Source organism: Scylla paramamosain, chromosome 35 (genome assembly GCF_035594125.1).
Source record: "Scylla paramamosain isolate STU-SP2022 chromosome 35, ASM3559412v1, whole genome shotgun sequence".
Taxonomy (NCBI): domain Eukaryota; kingdom Metazoa; phylum Arthropoda; class Malacostraca; order Decapoda; family Portunidae; genus Scylla; species Scylla paramamosain.
In genome coordinates, this window is record NC_087185.1 from 25,001 (window position 1) to 45,466 (window position 20,466).

General features: G+C 41.9%; 2 protein-coding genes and 1 long non-coding RNA gene across 15 annotated transcripts in view; 2 read left to right on the forward strand and 1 right to left on the reverse strand.

Moving 5' to 3' along the window:
* LOC135090464 (uncharacterized) overlaps nt 1–6,336 on the forward strand; it is a 24,599-nt gene extending 18,263 nt beyond the window's left edge. For 9 of the 12 annotated variants that reach the window (XR_010261922.1, XR_010261928.1, XR_010261924.1 and 6 more), the window contains 6 exons: nt 996–1,104; nt 2,170–2,296; nt 2,867–3,052; nt 3,211–3,625; nt 4,194–4,302; nt 4,508–6,336. Coding sequence is in view for 1 of the 12 variants with exons in the window: in XM_063987201.1 (XP_063843271.1) it covers nt 2,170–2,296; nt 2,867–3,052; nt 3,211–3,245 (348 nt within the window). In the remaining 11 variants the exon portion in view is untranslated. The remainder of the gene's footprint in view (nt 1–995; nt 1,105–2,169; nt 2,297–2,866; nt 3,053–3,210; nt 3,626–4,193; nt 4,303–4,507) is intronic. The other 3 variants (XR_010261923.1, XM_063987201.1, XR_010261927.1) reach the window with 3 other exon arrangements.
* A 1,494-nt stretch (nt 6,337–7,830) lies between these two features.
* LOC135090466 (putative nuclease HARBI1) lies at nt 7,831–17,720 on the reverse strand. Of its 2 annotated transcripts, XM_063987204.1 has the most exons (7): nt 16,952–17,720; nt 16,581–16,750; nt 16,118–16,381; nt 14,694–14,950; nt 11,283–11,452; nt 10,441–10,533; nt 7,831–9,536 (listed from the first exon to the last, which is right to left on the reverse strand). In XM_063987204.1, exons 1-2 carry the CDS (start codon nt 17,704–17,706, stop codon nt 16,717–16,719), a joined length of 789 nt encoding a protein of 262 aa, XP_063843274.1. In that variant the 5' UTR covers nt 17,707–17,720; the 3' UTR covers nt 7,831–9,536; nt 10,441–10,533; nt 11,283–11,452; nt 14,694–14,950; nt 16,118–16,381; nt 16,581–16,716. The 2 variants fall into 2 exon arrangements, with proteins under 2 accessions (XP_063843274.1, XP_063843273.1); XM_063987203.1 differs by having other exon boundaries at nt 7,831–10,533.
* LOC135090468 (uncharacterized) lies at nt 10,898–11,282 on the forward strand. Its single transcript, XR_010261934.1, has 2 exons — nt 10,898–11,038; nt 11,070–11,282. It is a non-coding gene; the product is annotated as an uncharacterized LOC135090468 (long non-coding RNA).
* Nucleotides 17,721–20,466: the final 2,746 nt, after the last annotated feature.

Genomic DNA, 20,466 nt, shown 5'->3' on the forward strand with positions numbered 1-20,466 from the left:
TTTTTTTTTTTTTTTTTTTTTTTATGTAGGAAGGATACTGGCCAAGGGCAACAAAAATCTAATAAAAAAAAATGCCCACTGAAATGCCAGTCCCTTAAAAGGGTCAAAGCAGTGGTCAAAAATTGGTGGATAAGTGTCTTGAAACCTCCCTCTTGAAGGAATTCAAGTCATAGGAAGGTGGAAATACAGAAGCAGGCAAGGAGTTCCAGAGTTTACCAGAGAAAGGGATGAATGATTGAGAATACTGGTTAACTCTTGCGTTAGAGAGGTGGACAGAATAGGAGTGAGAGAAAGAAGAAAGTCTTGTGCAGCGAGGCCGCGGGAGGAGGGGAGGCATGCAGTTAGCAAGATCAGAAGAGCAGTTGGCATGAAAATAGCGGTAGAAGACAGCTAGATATGCAACATTGCGGCGGTGAGAGAGGGGCTGAAGACAGTCAGTTAGAGGAGAGGAGTTGATGAGACGAAAAGCTTTTGATTCCACCCTGTCTAGAACAGCAGTATGAGTGGAACCCCCCCAGACATGTGAAGCATACTCCATACATGGACGGATAAGGCCCTTGTACAGAGTTAGCAGCTGGGGGGTGAGAAAAACTGGCGGAGACGTCTCAGAACACCTAACTTCATAGAAGCTGTTTTAGCTAGAGATGAGATGTGAAGTTTCCAGTTCAGATTATAAGTAAAGGACAGACCGAGGATGTTCAGTGTAGAAGAGGGGGACAGTTGAGTGTCATTGAAGAAGAGGGGATAGTTGTCTGGAAGATTGTGTCGAGTTGATAGATGGAGGAATTGAGTTTTTGAGGCATTGAACAATACCAAGTTTGCTCTGCCCCAATCAGAAATTTTAGAAAGATCAGAAGTCAGGCGTTCTGTGGCTTCCCTGCGTGATATGTTTACCTCCTGAAGGGTTGGGACGTCTATGAAAAGACGTGGAAAAGTGCAGGGTGGTATCATCAGCATAGGAGTGGATAGGACATTTGCACTTTGTTTTTCCACAGAGCAATAAGAAATTAGAATTGACAGAGAAACCAGACAAGGGACTGCAATTTGAAGAAGCACAAGAACCAAGAAATTACATCATTCAATGAAATGACAACATAATCTAAAGTAAGAATTTACATAGCTTTCATTTTGGTTTACATTCTGAAAGAGTAACAGTAACATGGATATGTTTTTATATTGAAATCTTTCTCTGATTGCATACAAATGGTACCAATCAACAAATAATAATGTAATACTTAGAAGCTGGGAATTCAAATCACTGGTAGATAAAATGAACCACCATTCTAGAGTGTACATAACTAAGGAATTAATATACTGGTTAACTGTCACACCAGCATGAACAGAATAGCAACAATTGTTGAGTAGAGTCTGTAGGAGGGCAGGGAAGGAGGCATGTAGTCAGTTTTAGAGAGCAGTTATTATGAAATCAGCTGTAGAATATTCCTAAGATGCAATACTACTGGAGTCTGTCAGCTTGAAGACAGTTTATTAAAGAAGGGAAGTTCATGAGATATAAAGCCTTTGATTATTCAGTTTCATTTCCAAAGTAACATTTATTTATTGGTGTGTTGCTTCCTGTAAATAGTAAAGCCTTGACAGCACTGCATCTCTCACACCAGCCTGTAAACTGTTGAGAGAACCCTAACCCTTAGAGAGAGGAGGAGGGAATCCTTGGTTTATGTTCAGTAAAGCCCTTAAATCTTGTCATGGCAATGTAGAATGGAGGCGTCATTGGTTTATGTTCAGTAAAGCCCTGTATTCTTGTCATGGCAATGTAGAATTGGAGGCGTCCTTGGTTTATGTTCAGTAAAGCCCCGTATTCTTGTCATGGCAATGTAGAATGGAGGCGTCCCTTGGTTTATGTTCAGTAAAGCCCTGTATTCTTGTCATGGCAATGTAGAATGGAGACGTCATTGGTCACATACTGTTCTAATGTAATCTAATGTAATCTAATGGAATCATTGAAGGTGTAAAAATGCAGGATATGGATGGGATGCTACATCAGCAGCTTTTGTCATTAAGGGTGGTAAAGTGAAAGATTTGTTAATCACTTTGGTCTTTAGTTGATGCTTCTGGTGAGGCTTTCCTGTTTAAACTTGGCATAATATATATAAAAATGATGTGGCATGTTAAACAAGTTAACTTACTGCCTTCTTGTGTCTTTCACAGATAGAAATCAAAAACGTCACAAGACAGAATAGTGAGCTGCATGCACTTATCACAGAGTATAAAGTCACTCCCTCAGAGGAAAAAGACAAGGATGGCATGTCTTCATGTGAGAACTCAGAAGCTAAATGTGAGCTACCATCCACATGAATATATATTTGTATATCAAACTGACATTCTCCTTGGAGGGAGGCTTTCCAAAGTGCACACACACACACACACACACACACACACACACACACACACACACACACACACACACACACACACACACACACACACACACACATCTCTGCATCAGGACTCAACAGCCAGACTGATAAACAATTACTTCACCCAAGATGATCAGCTGATAGGATTAGCTGTGGATGAGCCTCCTGTGGTGACTAGGAGTACAAAAGCCAGCAGCTAATTTTGGGAGCTGCCAGTCATCATGGTCCTGGTGTCTGAGGTGCTGCTTTTGCATTTTCCCAGTCATGGGTCGAGGCTACATCACATTTATTCATTCACAGTTGCTCTTAGTTATCTCTGTTACAAGTTAAAATTTTTCCTGGCTCCACAGACATTTCTGGTGCATCTAACCCTCTCTCCATTGCCCTTCTATTTCCCTTAGTCTTATACCCACTTCTTACATTACGTCTAATTACTTCCATTGGTCATTCTTGTCTGGCCCTCTGTTGCATCAATTTTTCACCTCCAGGTACAGATACCAAGGGGAAATTGCTGGGTCAAGTGGCTACACTGACATCTGAGGTTAGCAGGTTGGAGAGTGAGTGCAGCAGTCTTCAGGTTCAGCTAGACTGTGAGAGGGATAAGTATAACAAACTGCTGGGAGAATCTCTTGCTCATGAAAAGTTGTCTGAAGATGTCATAACTGAACCAAAAGGTAAGAAAGTTTATATTCTCTAATAATAAAGCAAATAATTTTTCCTCACTGTTGCTCAATTTTTTGAATTAATAACAAAATAAAAGCATTGTTATTGGATTTGTTTATTGAGGCTGTATTAAGAAAAGTTGAGAGAAACAAACTTATTGTTTTATCAGGAGAAACAACAGGATTGGGAGGAACTGAGCTTTAACAGAAGCTGCAACAACTGCAGGAGCCTCACAGGGTCCTGGAGAGCAGGTTAACTTGCAGCATGAAGGAGGTGGCTGAGCTAAGTGACAGGAAGTAGCAGCTTAAGCATGCTGTAGTGCATGAGGAGACAGAGTCCATCGGTGTATGCATGTTTTTTGCTCATTTGAATCATCTGTAAAAGTGAAGTGGAGGAAGTGTTTACTGTTTACTGTATGCCATTTCCTTGGTCTTTTAATGAAGAATTTTATCCTTCTTCAGGTGACTACATCACCATCTACCAGTTGCAGCGAGGAGTGATGAAGCAACAAGCTCGAGAACGCGAGTTAGACCTTGCCAGCCTCCATCATGAATGAGAGGAAATGAAGCAAAACCACTCTGCAGGTTAGTGCTCTCTTTTGCATCTCACACACTTCTTATTCATGTCATGGCAGATTAGTGATTTCTGCTGCATCTCACACACTTCTTATTCAATTGCTGGCAGGTTAGTGATCTCTGCTGCATCTCACACACTTCTTATTCAATTGCTGGCAGGTTAGTGATCTCTGCTGCATCTCAAACGGTTCTTATTCAGGTGTTGACCAAAGTACTAAGCCTTCATATCATTACCTTGCTCTGTGATGGAGGCTACACCATCTGGCATCTAGCTGAGATTTAATGTTGCAGTAAAGCTTCCATATGAGTTCATGTAGAGCAAAATGTTTTCAAATGCCAGGGAAGTAGTGTAATGTAACCTTCCAGAGAAATCTATCCCTCATTTATTAGTTAACAGGAGTGTTTAATGTACTTAATGTGATTAGCCAGGATCAAGGGTCAACTTCTTCACTGACCATTTACTCTCAGGTGATGTATCTGTCCTCCATGAGTCACCAGAGACACATAAGGTGTTGTAAGTGAAATTTCATCTATTAGATTTATTCAAAATGTGAATTAACACAGTTGTTTCCTGCAGGATTTGATATCAAAGCTGGTGCAGGAAAAGGAAGCAGATCATGACCTTCAGCAGCTCGAGAAGATAAGCAGCGTCCTTAAGAGTCCAGTTGCTATCTTTAGCAGTGTTGGTGAGTAGTAAAAATTGAGCCATCTTATGAAGTGCAACGAAACATTATTATTATCTTCATAATTTTCTTGAAATAAACAGATTTCTGTGGCATGTTGCTCATTAGCACTTTAATATCAGATAACACCAGTTATTTATGTAATGATGTAATGTACTAAGTAGATGAAATACAAGTGGCATCTGCTAACACTCTTGATGTGGAACAGGAACCAGTGAGTCTGAGACACCCACCAGCAGTGGAAAGCTGGCTGACGAGCGCCTCAAGCACTCTGAAAAGGTGGAGCAACAACAAGAAACAGAAAATTGCATCCATCATTCTTTGCCTGAGGAGGGAATTGATGCTCTGTTGACCCTTCACACTGATGTCCCTCATGAGGAGGCAGAATATGAATCCTACAGAACTTGCCCATAGAAAGACCAAAACTGTTACTGCTGCCACACTGCCACCACTTCCACTGACACCAAAAGCCCAACTGTGCAGAGAATCCTGGACCTCCGCAATGAAATGGAGTCCACCAGTCACCTGGAGCACTTTAGCCTCCAAAAGTTCCATCCGTGTCCATTGTGTTTGGGTAAACTTATCACTGTATAAGGGGACAAGTATCAGTGTATGGTTACTATATACTCATTTGTACTTAAAGATGTCATGTCACATCATTCTCTCTCTCTCTCTCTCTCTCTCTCTCTCTCTCTCTCTCTCTCTCTCTCTCTCTCTCTCTCTCTCTCTCTCTCTCTCTCTCTCTCTCTCTCTCTCTCTCTCTCTCTCTCTCTCTCTCTCTCTCTCTCTCTCTCTCTCTCTCTCTCTCTCTCTCTCTCTCTCTCTCTCTCTCTCTCTCTCTCTCTCTCTCTCTCTCTCTCTCTCTCTCTCTCTCTCTCTCTCTCTCTTTCTTTCTTTCTTTCTTTCTTTCTTTCTTTCTTTTTGCATATTTTACTGCTTTACATTCCTCCCCACAGTATTTTTTCATCTACTTTATGACTGCAGTAGTTTTATCATCCCAGTGTATGCCGTATCCACTCTGAAACTGTAATTCACCAATCAGCTCAAATGTGTCTCTGTTTTGATAATCATTAATTTGTTTCAGCTACACAACCACTCTGATAAGGGACAAAATCTACTTCACCAGTCATCTATGTCATACAGTCATATATATTCATACATATGACAAAATACTCTTCCTAAGACATTTCTTATTTTCTCTTCTCAAGTGACCTGTCCATCTATCTAAGGTACCACATAACATTTAAAACTTACAATATTGCATTTAATTCATGAACATTTTTTTGTCTATGTAGACTTGAAATTGTATTGGTTCCTGTGGATGAGTGGGCCATGCTGTGCTTTGTCAAGGATGGTGTTTGGTATTGTGATGACTCTTGCCACAATCAAGTGTCTCCCACAGAGTAGTGGAGTACCTATGTATGGTGTTGACCCAAGCTGTCCAGGTCTCATCCAATGCCTTAATATGATTTAGATGATCAAAATGGTTTAACTCACCATTTAATCAGCTGACTGATTTGAATGGAGAAGTATGTAATGTGTTGTAGCCTAACCATCCCTGCCAGCATGGTCAGATTCTTGGTAGTAACCTGAAATGCTCCTAGGTAGTGAGTATCATTGCACATAATGATCTTTACTTTGTCAGTAATTCAATGATACTGAATATTACTCTACTGGATTTTGCTCACCACTGCTTGGTAACTTTTGGCCATAATCCCAGGTCTGGAATGATATGAAGCCATGTTTTTACATTCCATATGAGACAGGCAAGCACTATGCTTTGCCTGACTGATACCTGTACTATACATTTATGACCCCAGGTAGTTCATCACTCTCTCTCTCTCTCTCTCTCTCTCTCTCTCTCTCTCTCTCTCTGTTTGGAATTATACTGTATATTAGGAAATATCATTAAAGAGTGTGTGTGTAAAAAGTGTTTGCATTATTGTGCATTTGATGTTATAGCCCCAGGTTCTTAAAGTTTTCTAGTTTCATGATTTATAAAGATTGCTATTTTTAATAAAGTTATTGAAATTGTTATTGAGTGTTTTTTATTGAACTCATTAGCTTTGTAATAGTGTGCGTCTCATCATGCATTCATTAATGATGTAGAGTGGAAATGTCCACTCCTATCATGCATAATATCAATGCATTATTGGTTTATGTTGTTATTTGTGTATAAATTGTAAAGTTATGCCAGTCTATTTTAGTACAAACTAAATATCAGCTGGAAGAGAGGACAGGTAATGGCACACTAAAACACAGGAAGGGATAATGATATAACCAATTTAACAATACACAGAGGAAGAAGAATGAGAAAGCAATAAAAATGGATTATTTAATGGATGATTAATAGACCCTCATTTGTAATGTTATTTCAGGCAAGAATATTAAAAGAGACAGCTGGCTTGCCCTTTGTACTTGTTCAGCTTGCCCTTAGCACTTGTTCATACATGACAGAATGAGAGATCTATGGGTGGGGGTGACACCTGGAAATGGGTATGATTCATGAAGGGATTGATTGATTGGTTGACTGACTGATTAAGAAAAAAAAACGTAGCAGTGGAGGGTGGGGGGGGGGGAAGGCGCCCCCAACTTTCCAGTCATATATGGCGTGGAAGGGACAATACCAGCAAAGAAAAATATGAGAAAATGCATAATTTACTACAAAACCCAAAATGCGAAATAAAACCTTGCCAAATTGAACCTTCCCACGAAGGTAATGAATGGAGTTTTGATGCAATGAGCCACAGTTACTTAAAACACTCAACAAATATAACACCTGCCAAAAAAATAAAATAAATAAATAAAATCAATCAATAAATAAAGATAAAAACGCGAGAAAACCTTTAAATTATCACAACGCGAAATATACACACACGCTAAACTGGATGCGTCATTAATTAATACCCCCCAATAGTTTATAGCCCCTCCCCTATTCATTGCTCCCCCCCCTCCCTGCCTTGAGGAACACCTTCACTTATGGCCTGCTGTTGGGTCAGATTTGAGCCATTTTAACCTCGAATTACATACAATACATACATACATATCGTCTCCTTGCAATAATTATAATAGTCTTCCTGGCTTAATTTTTGTTTATTCATTATTCCTTATGTATTTATTAATTATTTGTCATTTGTCTAATTCCTTGTTTTATTTAGCCTCGGTATTTAACTAAGCATTTTTTTTTTCACTTTCTGACTGTGGCCCTTGCAATGAATGGCTTAATTGTTTATTTACTGTTCCTTACGTGTTTATTGATTATATGTGAGTTATTTATTTGATATTCATGATTTTTTTTTACTTCGTATTTCTTTATATGATAGTTTTATCTTTTCGTGTTTTCTGGCTTAAGTTTTGTTTATTACTCCTTGTTTGTGTTATTAGGTGTGTCATTAATTATTTGTCTTATTTCTCGTAGTTTAATGGATTTTTTAGCACTTTAATTATTAGAGTTCTTCACCAGTCATTTTATTCGAGAGAGAGAGAGAGAGAGAGAGAGAGAGTCTAAATGAATGATAAAAAAAATAATAATCAGTTACAGTATTTTATTTATAAACAAGAACAATTCATGATAATAATAATAATAATAATAATAATAATAATAATATTTAAATACAAGGAGGAAAATGTGTAATAATAATAATAATAATAATAATAATAATAATAATAATAATAACAATAACTGCTTTTATCTTACTCACACAGATAAATAGTTTTATAAATAGTTTATTGACCATAAACATTGTGTACATACACACAAAATTAAATAGAACAGATAAAAATTTCAAAATGTAGTCAGTGACACACAGAAGACTGGTGACAAAACCTACTAAAGCCCATTAAATGATTGGGTGTCTCAAGTTTCCACATCATCAGTGGAACACTGCTTCTGAGCACTCAGGGATGGACAAGCTTTTCATGGCTTGTGTGAATGGAGACAAGACGTGTAGGGGATTTATTTGTTCTGTTTTTTCTTGTCCTACTCTCTCTTCCTCCCTCTTGACTCTTCCTTTGCTTCATCCTACTCTTTCTCTTGCTCATTCTTTCTCTCTCTCTCTCTCTCTGGACTTTTCAGACATAGCTCCTTATGATTTTTTGGCAATCCCAAACCTGTTGACAGTATCCTTATCTGAGAGCCAAGGAGACCATGCAGAATGTGGCAGCATACCTATCATTGGTTGCAGAAGCGTTTGAGCAGTGGAGTGATGGATGATTGTAGGAATGTGGTGGCACTGCTATCCACCATGACATTCATCCACATAACAGAACCATCTCACATGGTGCATTCAGCCTCAGGGAGAGGAACCTCTGTAGCCTTGGGCAGTAGCCCTTGGTCAGGTTTGCTCCAGAGTCAAACCTGCTTACCATCCGAGAATACCTTGGGGAGGAATGAGGAAGCCTTTTGCTCTGAACCCATGAAAATTGTTCAACCCTATAAGGGAAAAATATGAATGTTGAACAAATTGATGAGAAATGGAAGGATTAATGGGCTAAGTGTGTTGGATTACAGAGGGCTTTCTTTGAAGGACATTTTGAATGATACCATAATTTTGGCCCTTAGCCCAAGGTTGGATACTTCTGAACCGTTCTTGCATTTTTAAGCTAAGTAATATAAAATGCTCAATTAACAAAGGAAGGATAATGAAAAGATAAAACAAATCAGGAATTATATCAATTCATAGCTTTATCATACTCGTAGTTCTAAGTCATAAATACTACAAAAATTAGTCAATCTCTTCAGAAATAATTATAAGATAAGCTTTAATAATAAAAAGTATGTATAAATAGATGAAATGTTGTCACCTTCACCAATGCCGGCTTCTTGTTATTCAGCACATGCTTGTGCTTCCTGAACACCGGTCTCATACTGGATAGAGACAGTAATGTATGGAGGTTTGATGCAATACAACATTTTATATAAGGATAAAAACTTGCATAAACTTCCTGTTTGTGTTTTTCTACTAAGGTGCAATTGTTAGGTGAGCATTTGCAACTTCCTACACTTAAACCATAACATCCCTACTACAGTGGCTCAGAGCCACACCATCACTTGTTGCTTGTCCACTAGTAAATAAGTTTTTTGTTTGTTCATTCTCATTCCTTCCCTATTTAAAACATCATTCCATCTTGTCATGGCCTCTTGAAGATCTTGTTGGCTTCCTGTCACGACAGCGACATCGTCTGCATAGGCCAGCATGATCTCTTTATCCTCCCTTACACACACTTCCTTCAGGCATCTGTCCATGTATATAATGAATAGCAAAGGAGAGAGCATCAATTATTCAATTATTCAATTATTCCTCACACACACACATACACACACACACACACACACACACACACACACACACACACACACACACACACACACACACACACACACACAGGTAATAACAATAATATCTACCCTATATTGTAATGCACATTTTCATAATCACCACTGAATCATCATCATCATCATCATCAATATTTTTTATCAATAATATTAACAGTATTTATATATGTACATAGCATTACTATTATTACTACACACACACACACACACACACACACACACACACACGTACATACACTCACCTCTTGGCAGGGGTGGTGGGGAACAGGAGGAGGAGGAGGAGGAGGAGGAGGAGGAGGAGGAGGAGGAGGAGGAGGAGGAGGAGGAGGAGGAGGAGGAGGAGGAGGAGGAGGTGGACGAGGAGGAGGAGGAGGAGGAGGAGGAGGAGGAGGAGGAGGAGGAGGAGGAGGAGGAGGAGGAGGAGGAGGAGGAGGAGGAGGAAGAGGAGGATTAACACTGTGTGAGTGACTGACAGACTGACTAACTGACTAACTCACTAACTGACTGAATGACTGACTAACTGACTGACTGAATGACTGACTAACTGAGTGACTGACTGACTGACTCACTGACTGATACATACATACATACAGACAGACACAAGTACACAAGAATAAAAAATAAAATACATAACTGAAAAATCATTGCAATACACAGACAGACAGACAGACCAATGACAGAAAGACAGACAGATGGAGACAAACTAAACAGATAGATAGATAGTGAAATGACCACACAAAACACACACACACACACACACACACACACACACACACACACACACACACACACACACACACACGCACCTGTTGAACATAGTAAGCTGTGGCACCAGGTTCAGACGGCCGCTCTACACAGCCTCGGACGCCTCCTGTGCCAACTCCTTGCATCGAACGAACCTGTGTAGACATGAAAGTAAGCAAGCAAGTGTTTATGGCTAATTATAATACTCAATATGCCAGTATCATCTCCAGCATCACCATCTGCTCACCACTGGGGACTCTCCTGGGGAGAGTTAGGAGAGTGAGAGAGGGGAGGGAGAGAGAGGGAGAGGAGAGGAAGAGAGAAGGGGAGTCTTGGAGATGGTTTGGGGTGAGTCTGGGATGGTCTGGATACATTGGGAATGAGAGAGAGAGAGAGAGAGAGAGAGAGAGAGAGAGAGAGAGAGAGAGAGAGAGAGAGAGAGAGAGAGAGAGAGAGAGAGAGAGAGAGAGAGAGAGAGAGAGAGAGAGAGAGAGAGAGAGAGAGAGAGAGAGAGAGAGAGAGAGAGAGAGAGAGAGAGAGAGAGAGAGAGAGAGAGAGAGAGAGAGAGAGAGAGAGAGAGAGAGAGAGAGAGAGAGAGAGAGAGAGAGAGAGAGAGAGAGAGAGAGAGAGGCTGTGAAAGGCTGGAAGAGGCTGTGAGAAGTTGGGATGGACTGGAAGTCCATCCCAACAGTTTGGGACAGTTTGGGGTGAGTCTGGAATGGTCTGGATACACTGGGAATGAGATAGAGTGAGAGAGAGGCTGTGAGTGGCTGTGAATAGCTGGGAGAGGGTGTGATAGGTTGTGAGAGGCTGAGAAAAGACAGTGAGAGGGTGGAGAAAATAATGGGAAACTGGAAAAATGAAAAGGAGAGATAGAAAGAGACACACAGGTAGACAGACACACCTGTAGGAAGGGCTCCTTAATATCCCCTTATCAGCTGGAGGGAGGGCTACAGGTAATAATCTTTTCTTCTTCCTTATCCGTGCCTCCTCCTCGTCCTCCTCTTCCTTTTCCTCCTCCACCTCGTACTCCGGAACTGGCGACCCCACCACCGGCACCTCCGACATGGCCTCCTGCGGGATGGTAAGGTAGTTAGGGAACTGTCTGAGTTAGCGTGTGTGTGTATGTTGGTTAAGTTTGGTTAAGTGTTAAATAAAGAATGGTACTCTATATTAATTTCAATATTTATCTACTTATTATCTGTATTTTGAAGATACATGTACCATTTGAACTGTAAACCTTTGTAATTGTCTGTCTCCTGCACACCCAGCTCGTCAACACCCCTGTGCCTGCAAACGGGTCACTGAACATTAAATAAACTTGTCTCAGTCCCCCTACATACACACAAGTGGCTGGCCAAACACTGCATCAACACAAACAATGGATAAACAGTGGGAATCTGCTGGTCTGAGTCCCCTACATACACACAAGTGGCTGGCCAAACACTGCATCAACACAAACAGTGAATAAACAGTGAGAATCTGCTGGTCTGAGCCCCCAAAACACACTAGTGGCTGGCCAAACACTAGATCAACACAAACAGTGAATAAACAGTGGGAATCTGCTGGTCTGAGCCCCCAAAACACACAAGTGGCTGGCCAAACACTAGATCAACACAAACAGTGGATAAACAGTGGGAATCTGCTGGTCTGAGTCCCCTACATAAACACAAGTGGCTGGCCAAACACTAGATCAACACAAACAGTGGATAAATAGTAGGAATCTGCTGGTCTGAGCCCCCAAAACACACAAGTGGTTGGCCAAACACTGCATCAACACAAACAGTGGATAAACAGTGGGAATCTGCTGGTCTGAGTCCCCTACATACACACAAGTGGCTGGCCAAACACTGCATCAACACAAACAGTGAATAAACAGTGGGAATCTGCTGGTCTGAGTCCCCTACATACACACAAGTGGCTGGCCAAACACTGCATCAACACAAACAGTGGATAAACAGTGGGAATCTGCTGGTCTGAGTCCCCTACATACACACAAGTGGCTGGCCAAACACTGCATCAACACAAACAATGGATAAACAGTGGGAATCTGCTGGTCTGAGTCCCCTACATACACACAAGTGGCTGGCCAAACACTAGATCAACACAAACAGTGAATAAACAGTGGGAATCTGCTGGTCTGAGTCCCCTACATACACACAAGTGGCTGGCCAAACACTAGATCAACACAAACAGTGGATAAACAGTGGGAATCTGCTGGTCTGAGTCCCCTACATAAACACAAGTGGCTGGCCAAACACTAGATCAACACAAACAGTGGATAAATAGTAGGAATCTGCTGGTCTGAGCCCCCAAAACACACAAGTGGCTGGCCAAACACTGCATCAACACAAACAGTGGATAAACAGTGGGAATCTGCTGGTCTGAGTCCGCTACATACACACAAGTGGCTGGCCAAATACTGCATCAACACAAACAGTGAATAAACAGTGGGAATCTGCTGGTCTGAGTCCCCTACATACACACAAGTGGCTGGCCAAACACTAGATCAACACAAACAGTGAATAAACAGTGAGAATCTGCTGGTCTGAGCCCCCAAAACACACTAGTGGCTGGCCAAACACTAGATCAACACAAACAGTGAATAAACAGTGGGAATCTGCTGGTCTGAGCCCCCAAAACACACAAATGGCTGGCCAAACACTAGATCAACACAAACAGTGGATAAACAGTGGGAATCTGCTGGTCTGAGTCCCCTACATAAACACAAGTGGCTGGCCAAACACTAGATCAACACAAACAGTGGATAAATAGTAGGAATCTGCTGGTCTGAGCCCCCAAAACACACAAGTGGCTGGCCAAACACTGCATCAACACAAACAGTGGATAAACAGTGGGAATCTGCTGGTCTGAGTCCCCTACATAAACACAAGTGGCTGGCCAAACACTAGATCAACACAAACAGTGGATAAATAGTAGGAATCTGCTGGTCTGAGCCCCCAAAACACACAAGTGGCTGGCCAAACACTGCATCAACACAAACAGTGGATAAACAGTGGGAATCTGCTGGTCTGAGTCCGCTACATACACACAAGTGGCTGGCCAAATACTGCATCAACACAAACAGTGAATAAACAGTGGGAATCTGCTGGTCTGAGTCCCCTACATACACACAAGTGGCTGGCCAAACACTGCATCAACACAAACAGTGGATAAACAGTGGGAATCTGCTGGTCTGAGTCCCCTACATACACACAAGTGGCTGGCTAAACACTGCATCAACACAAACAATGGATAAACAGTGGGAATCTGCTGGTCTGAGTCCCCTACATACACACAAGTGGCTGGCCAAACACTAGATCAACACAAACAGTGAATAAACAGTGAGAATCTGCTGGTCTGAGCCCCCAAAACACACAAGTGGCTGGCCAAACACTAGATCAACACAAACAGTGAATAAACAGTGGGAATCTGCTGGTCTGAGCCCCCAAAACACACAACTGGCTGGCCAAACACTAGATCAACACAAACAGTGGATAAACAGTGGGAATCTGCTGGTCTGAATCCCCTACATAGACACAAGTGGCTGGCCAAACACTAGATCAACACAAACAGTGGATAAATAGTAGGAATCTGCTGGTCTGAGCCCCCAAAACACACTAGTGGCTGGCCAAACACTGCATCAACACAAACAGTGGATAAACAGTGGGAATCTGCTGGTCTGAGTCCCCTACATACACACAAGTGGCTGGCCAAACACTAGATCAACACAAACAGTGAATAAACAGTGGGAATCTGCTGGTCTGAGCCCCCAAAACACACAAGTGGCTGGCCAAACACTAAATCAACACAAACAGTGAATAAACACTGGGAATCTGCTGGTCTGAGCCCCCAAAACACACAAGTGGCTGGCCAGACACTGCATCAACACAAACAGTGAATAAACACTGGGAATCTGCTGGTCTGAGCCCCCAAAACACACAAGTGGCTGGCCAGACACTGCATCAACACAAACAGTGAATAAACAGTGGGAATCTGCTGGTCTGAGCCCCCAAAACACACTAGTGGCTGGCCAGACACTGCATAGGCACAGATGGGGAGCTGGTTTGGCCTGACAGCACCCTCCAGTATTCATGTAAATTCTGGCTACCATTTGCAATTCTATTTTGGGGAGCCACACCTCAGAGAGTCTCTTTTATTGAAGTTTTGTCCCCCCCCACGGCTGGCTGGCCTACATAACAAAATAAATAGATAATGTTTTTTTTTTGTCAGTTAGAGGACTTTTTCATCTCTACCTGTTGAAATAAGATTATCTCGGAAAGTTTAAAAATGATGCATTACTACTACTACTTACCCTGAACAATACCTCATCCTCAGCATCAGAGGACGGCCCCTCCCCCTCCTCACTGACTAACTGTTGTTGTTGTTGCAGTTGTTGTTGTAACAGAATCAACCTCTTCCTCTCCCTCTCTCTCTGACGTGCCTCCCTCCTGGCCTCCCTCTCTCTCCTCCTCCTCTCCTTCCTCTCCCTCCTCTCTTGCTTCTCTCTCTCTCTCTTGCTGCTGCTGCAATCTCTGGGTCCACCATGTCCTCGTTGATCCTCGGGATTTGCTGCAAAAGGAGGGAGAGAGTGAGTGAGTGGAAGTGGGAGAGAGGATGAGAGAGAAGGGTAAAACTATTATTGTAAGAGAGAGAGAGAGAGAGAGAGAGAGAGAGAGAGAGAGAGAGAGAGAGAGAGAGAGAGAGAGAGAGAGAGAGAGAGAGAGAGAAATATGTAGCAGTAATAATAATAATAATAATAATAATAATAATAATAATAATAATAATAATAATAATAATAATAATAATAATAATAATATCAAACATTCTCTCTCTCTCTCTCTCTCTCTCTCTCTCTCTCTCTCTCTCTCTCTCTCTCTCTCTCTCTCTCTCTCTCTCTCTCTCTCTCTCTCTCTCTCTCTCTTTCTCCTAGTGCAACCTACACTCATAAATTATTTCTTGCCCCAAAAAAGCTAATTTGGAATAAGACAAACAGTAACAAGTCCGAACATAGCAGTGGATCTTAAACTCCTAGAAACTGGAGACATTACTGTATTCCAGACCTTGGCGTTTGTATACAAAGCTCTTAATACAAACACAAGAGACACGGGCTCATGATATTCAGTTAAGACAGACAGGTAACTTGAGGACACCCTTCTGCTGAACCTCCCGTGCCCAACAGAGTGTCGTCTCACGAGGAACCAAGCACTGGACCCGGCTCTCGGACACAGTTAAAAACAAACCATTACATTCCTTTAAATTACTGATAAAACAACACTTAACAAGTAATTATTCATTGTATTTATTAGTTTTCAAATTGTAATCAGCTCTACTATTATAAACATATGTAATTGTTTGTAATTTGTAATAGTTATTATTATTATTATTATTATTATTTACTTTTGTTATTGATATAATTCTTTTTTGCATGTATCTATAATTTGATTGGGTTAAAGTTATGAATTACTTACTAAATAATTATGTACTGTCTTTTTCTTTTTTTTTTCATGATAGCTGAATAAAACACTGGTCTTAAACCTTAGTGTAAAATATTCATTAGTCCACAAAGACCTTGTGCTCCATGGACTGGCCATCACATATCAGAATGTCTATATACCAGTCTGTCTGTATATATTAACACCAATATATATCATTTAATCAATCAATCACTCTGTAAGGAAAATATAGACAAATAAATACAATAACAACAGATGTATATACACTCTCTCTCTCTCTCACCTGCTGAGGAGGGAGATAAGCCAAGCCACAGCTAACCCAGGTGTGTGTGGCCCACCTCCACCTCCCATCACCCCCGCTGGCAGCACCGCAGGGGGGCAGGAGGGGGTGAGGGATGACTGGGCAGGGGTCACAGGGAGAGGGGTGGCTGGGGCAGGGGTCTGGGGCTGGGGTCGGGGGAAAGCCTGGGACTCCGACCACTTGCATGACCCGACCAACTCCAACGACTTCTGCCCCTAATACCTGCGTGTTGTCAGCTGGAACAACCTGAGAGGAAGGAGGTGCTCAGAAGTAGTAGTAGTAGTAGTAGTAGTAGTAGTAGTAGTAGTAGTAAGATTGATTTTCTATCTCTGTCTCTCCTTTCTGTATGTAAAAAACTTTCTCTCTCTCTCTCTCTCTCTCTCTCTCTCTCTCTCTCTCTCTCTCTCTCTCTCTCTCTCTCTCTCTCTCTCTCTCTCTCTCTCACCTGTATGACATTCCCTGCCTGCACTATCATGGGGAAGTGGGGCTGCGGGGCTGAGGCATCTTGGGGCAACACCTGAAGCATGTTCCCCATTTGAATAACCCTTGTTGTGGCGGTGGTGGCAGTGGTGGTGGTGGCGTCAGTCCCCTCGGCTGCATCGTAAGGTACTGGAACTGTTGGGAGGAGGGGGGTTAGTTTGGGCGGCCACGCCCCGGGGACTTAGCCTTGGGAGGAGAGCGTGCCCAAAGGGGGGCAGGGACCGGTTCTTGTAGGGGCTGCGGGCACACGCGGGAGGGCGGCCCTGGGGAGAAAGCTACTAGATTCGTTCAAAGCATATCTAAACCTAACAGAACACTATTTACAAATAAACCCACCTGTTATAATTAGCTTGTGCAACAGTTTGAGGGCGAAGGTAAGGAGTGAGGAGCCACTGCTTACAGGGATAGCCACTGTCCCCGGGAAGGTAGCATCCTGCAGGTACATGTTGTTCCTCAAACATCAGTTTGAGTGCTGACTTATCTAGTATTCTTGCATCGTTGACTGAGCCAGGCCACCTTGCCACAATGTCAAGAATCTTATAGTGAGCATCAAATACTACTTGCACATTTATGCTGTGATAGCGTTTCCTGTTCACATATACATGTTCATCGACATGAGGAGACACAATTCTTATATGAGTACCATCAATCACTCCCACAACACCGGGAAACTGAGTTACTTGCATGAACTCTGCCTGTTTTTGCTGCACTTCACGCTGGGTGTGAGGGAAAGCCACGAACTGGCAGATTACTTCTGGGTCAGCCAGTGCATCAATTGTCTGTGATATTGCACGGCTGATAGTGGGCTGCGTTGTTCCAAAATCATCACAACTGCACTGTTGCATTTTTCCTGTGGCTAAATATCGTAATGTGATGGCCACCATCTCAGGGGTCAAGGCTCTATTTCTTTCAGTTTTACTTTGCAGCTTGTCTCTCACTATATCAGTCACTGCAACAATACCAGCACGGTCCAATCTGAATCTTTTCAGTAACTCAGCATCGTCGTACTCAGCGAAAATATCTCTTCTCACTCTGTAGGTGCGCCGCTGACGTTGTTGTGCCGCCTTCCTGCTAACGGCTGGGTTCATCATGCTCTAAATAAAATTTCCACCTACCTTTAATAATCTGCTGGAGGTAACTTGTGGAAAGAGAAAGAAAAGTGCATTATTTTTATGCAATAATATTTTTAATTTTTGAACTTGAAAATGCAATATACTTTAATTCAGAGATTTAAAAAGTGAACATACGTTTTAACCCAGCGGGTGCTGTAAACAGTACGTTGGCGGTTCACACCAGTTCAGAAGTAAGGTATCTTAAATTGCACTCGACAATGTTGTGAATACTTTAAAATGCTTGAAGCCATACTTGATGCCTTCCATAACGTGTAAAGTAAGAAGTTAGCCTGTGTTAAAAAGTGGTGATCCCTGCAGATTACCAAGGCATCCAGTCTCCCAGCAAGTGCCAAGAGGCATTCATTCAATGCTCCGCTGACACCAATTTGCCCAAAGGTATGCATTATATGTGGAAAGTACATTACGTACGGTGTAGAGGTGGTTGTCTAGTGATATAAATGGTAAGGTGGTGGTGCTGGTGATTGTGATGGTACTACACTGTTATTACCGTATGTCAGTATATTGAGGCTTGATATCACTTTTATTAATGTGCCAGTATTTCATTACCTATCTTATGAAATAACACTAGCTCTTGATATATTCTTTTCTACAAACCTTTAACAATAATTGAAACGTTTTTTTTAAATTGAATTCAATGCCTTTTCTTATTGATGAAAATAGGAAATAATTATGGCTACCACTGGCTAGACACGCCATACCTTGCCTTGAGTTTAGGTATGGTTAGGTTAGGTTTGATATGGTTGGGTGTAGTTAGGTTAGTTTTGGGTATGGTTAGGTTACAGCAAGTACAGTTAGGTTAGTTTGGGTGTAGTTAGGTTTGGATGTGGTTAAGTTAGTTTAGGTATGGTTAGATTACAGCAGGTATGGTTAGGTTAGTTTTGGTGTGGTCAAGTTAGTTTAGGTATGGTTAGGTTACAGCAGGTATGGTTAGGTTAGTTTTGGTGTTGTTAAGTTAGTTTAGGTATGGTTAGAACCTTGGACAAAAAATGAGGAACATCACTGAACCAAAAGATTTTTATTTATTTATTTATTTATTTATTTTATTTATTTATTTATTTATTTAATTTTCTTTTAATATTTCAATGAAAATTAGCAGTATTACTTATATCTGTCAACTTTCCAAGAGGGTTAGAGAATGCCTCAAGCCATTTGTAAGATAAGATTACACGTAAATTGCTTGGTTTAAGAGAAACTGGCATGTTAGTAAAATGAATCTTTACTGTCATGTGAATGAATATTTATAAATGCAAAAAGTTTAAATCTCCAAGAACAACCTGTGTTTTACAGTAATGTGGGTAGCCCACATGGGACCCATAAAGTAGCCCACAAAACACCCACATGCCTCCCATTATCCAATGTTGGCTGGGTATATATATATATATATATATATATATATATATATATATATATATATATATATATATATATATATATATATATATATATATATATGAGGAGGCAGTAGACATCTGCCTAAATGATAATTACTACCAGTGAGGTCTAAAGCACTGTTCAGGGGGTGCTGTGAACTTATCATTAAACCCAGCTGTGACCTCGCTGAACGTTTCCCTTTGTGTCTCACAACACAAGGGGGCAGTCATAGCCTGCCCTCTAAAGACAACTCTCTTCCTCCACACAAAACTACAAGCACCTAATAACACACACACCCTTCACTCAAAAATTTTAAAATCATCGTGGCGACTCCTACACCAGCCTCGTAGTCCCCATCTGGGGAGGGGACCATAAATGTCCCCAGGTCAGACTGCCTTTCTGTCAAAGACCCTAAGTGTCTTGACACCCCCCCTCAACTTTTTCTTCATTAACTTCTGCAACATTCGCAGTCAAAGATCTAATTTTCAATCTGTAGAACACCACCTCTCCTCTTCTAACCTCATCTTCTTTTCCTCACTGAAACTCAGGTGTCTGAGGCAACTGACAGTAGCTCCTTTTCTGTTCCCTCTTACTTTCTCTATCCTCATTTTCAGTCCAAAGCTGGATGCTGCGTTTATGTGCGCAATGATTTAACCTGCTCTCGTGCCCACGCTCTTGAATCTTCTGAGTTTTCCACCATCTGGCTACGACTACAGAGTCACTCTCATACTAAATTTATCTGTGCTGTATACCTCTCACCTAACTCCTCTGATTATAAGAAATTCTTTAACTACTTAACTTCCAAAGTGGAGCACATTCTGACCCTCTTCCCTTTTGCAGAGATCTCCATTCTTGGAGACTTCAATGTTCACCACCAGCTTTGGCTTTCCTCTCCCTTCACTGACCATCCTGGTGAACTAGCCTACAACTTTGCTATCCTCCATGACCTAGAGCAATTGGTGCAACACCCTACTCGTATTCCTGACTGTCTTGGAGATACACCCAACATTCTTGACCTTTTCCCCCAGCCTCAGCCCCAGCCCCAGCCTTTTCATCCCAGCCTCTCCCAGTGCATCCTAGCCTCTCCCAGTCCATCCCAGCCTCTCTCAGTGCATTCCAGCCTCTCCCAGTCCATCCCAGCCTCTCCCAGTCCATCCCAGCCTCTCTCAGTGCATTCCAGCCTCTCCCAGTCCATCCCAGCCTCTCCCAGTCCATCCCAGCCTCTCCCAGTGCATCCTAGACTCTCCCAGTCCATCCCAGCCTCTCCCAGTCCATCCCAGCCTCTCCCAGTGCATTTCAGCCTCTCCCAGTCCATCCCAGCCTCTCTCAGTGCATTCCAGCCTCTCC

Coding starts and splice junctions, on each gene's coding strand:
- LOC135090466 (XM_063987204.1), bottom strand. CDS start 17,706: ATGATGAACCCAGCCGTTAGCAGGAAGGCGGCACAACAACGTCAGCGG. Junction 16,751..16,951: donor GCACAAGCTAATTATAACAG/GTGGGTTTATTT, acceptor TCCTCCCAACAG/TTCCAGTACCTTACGATGCA.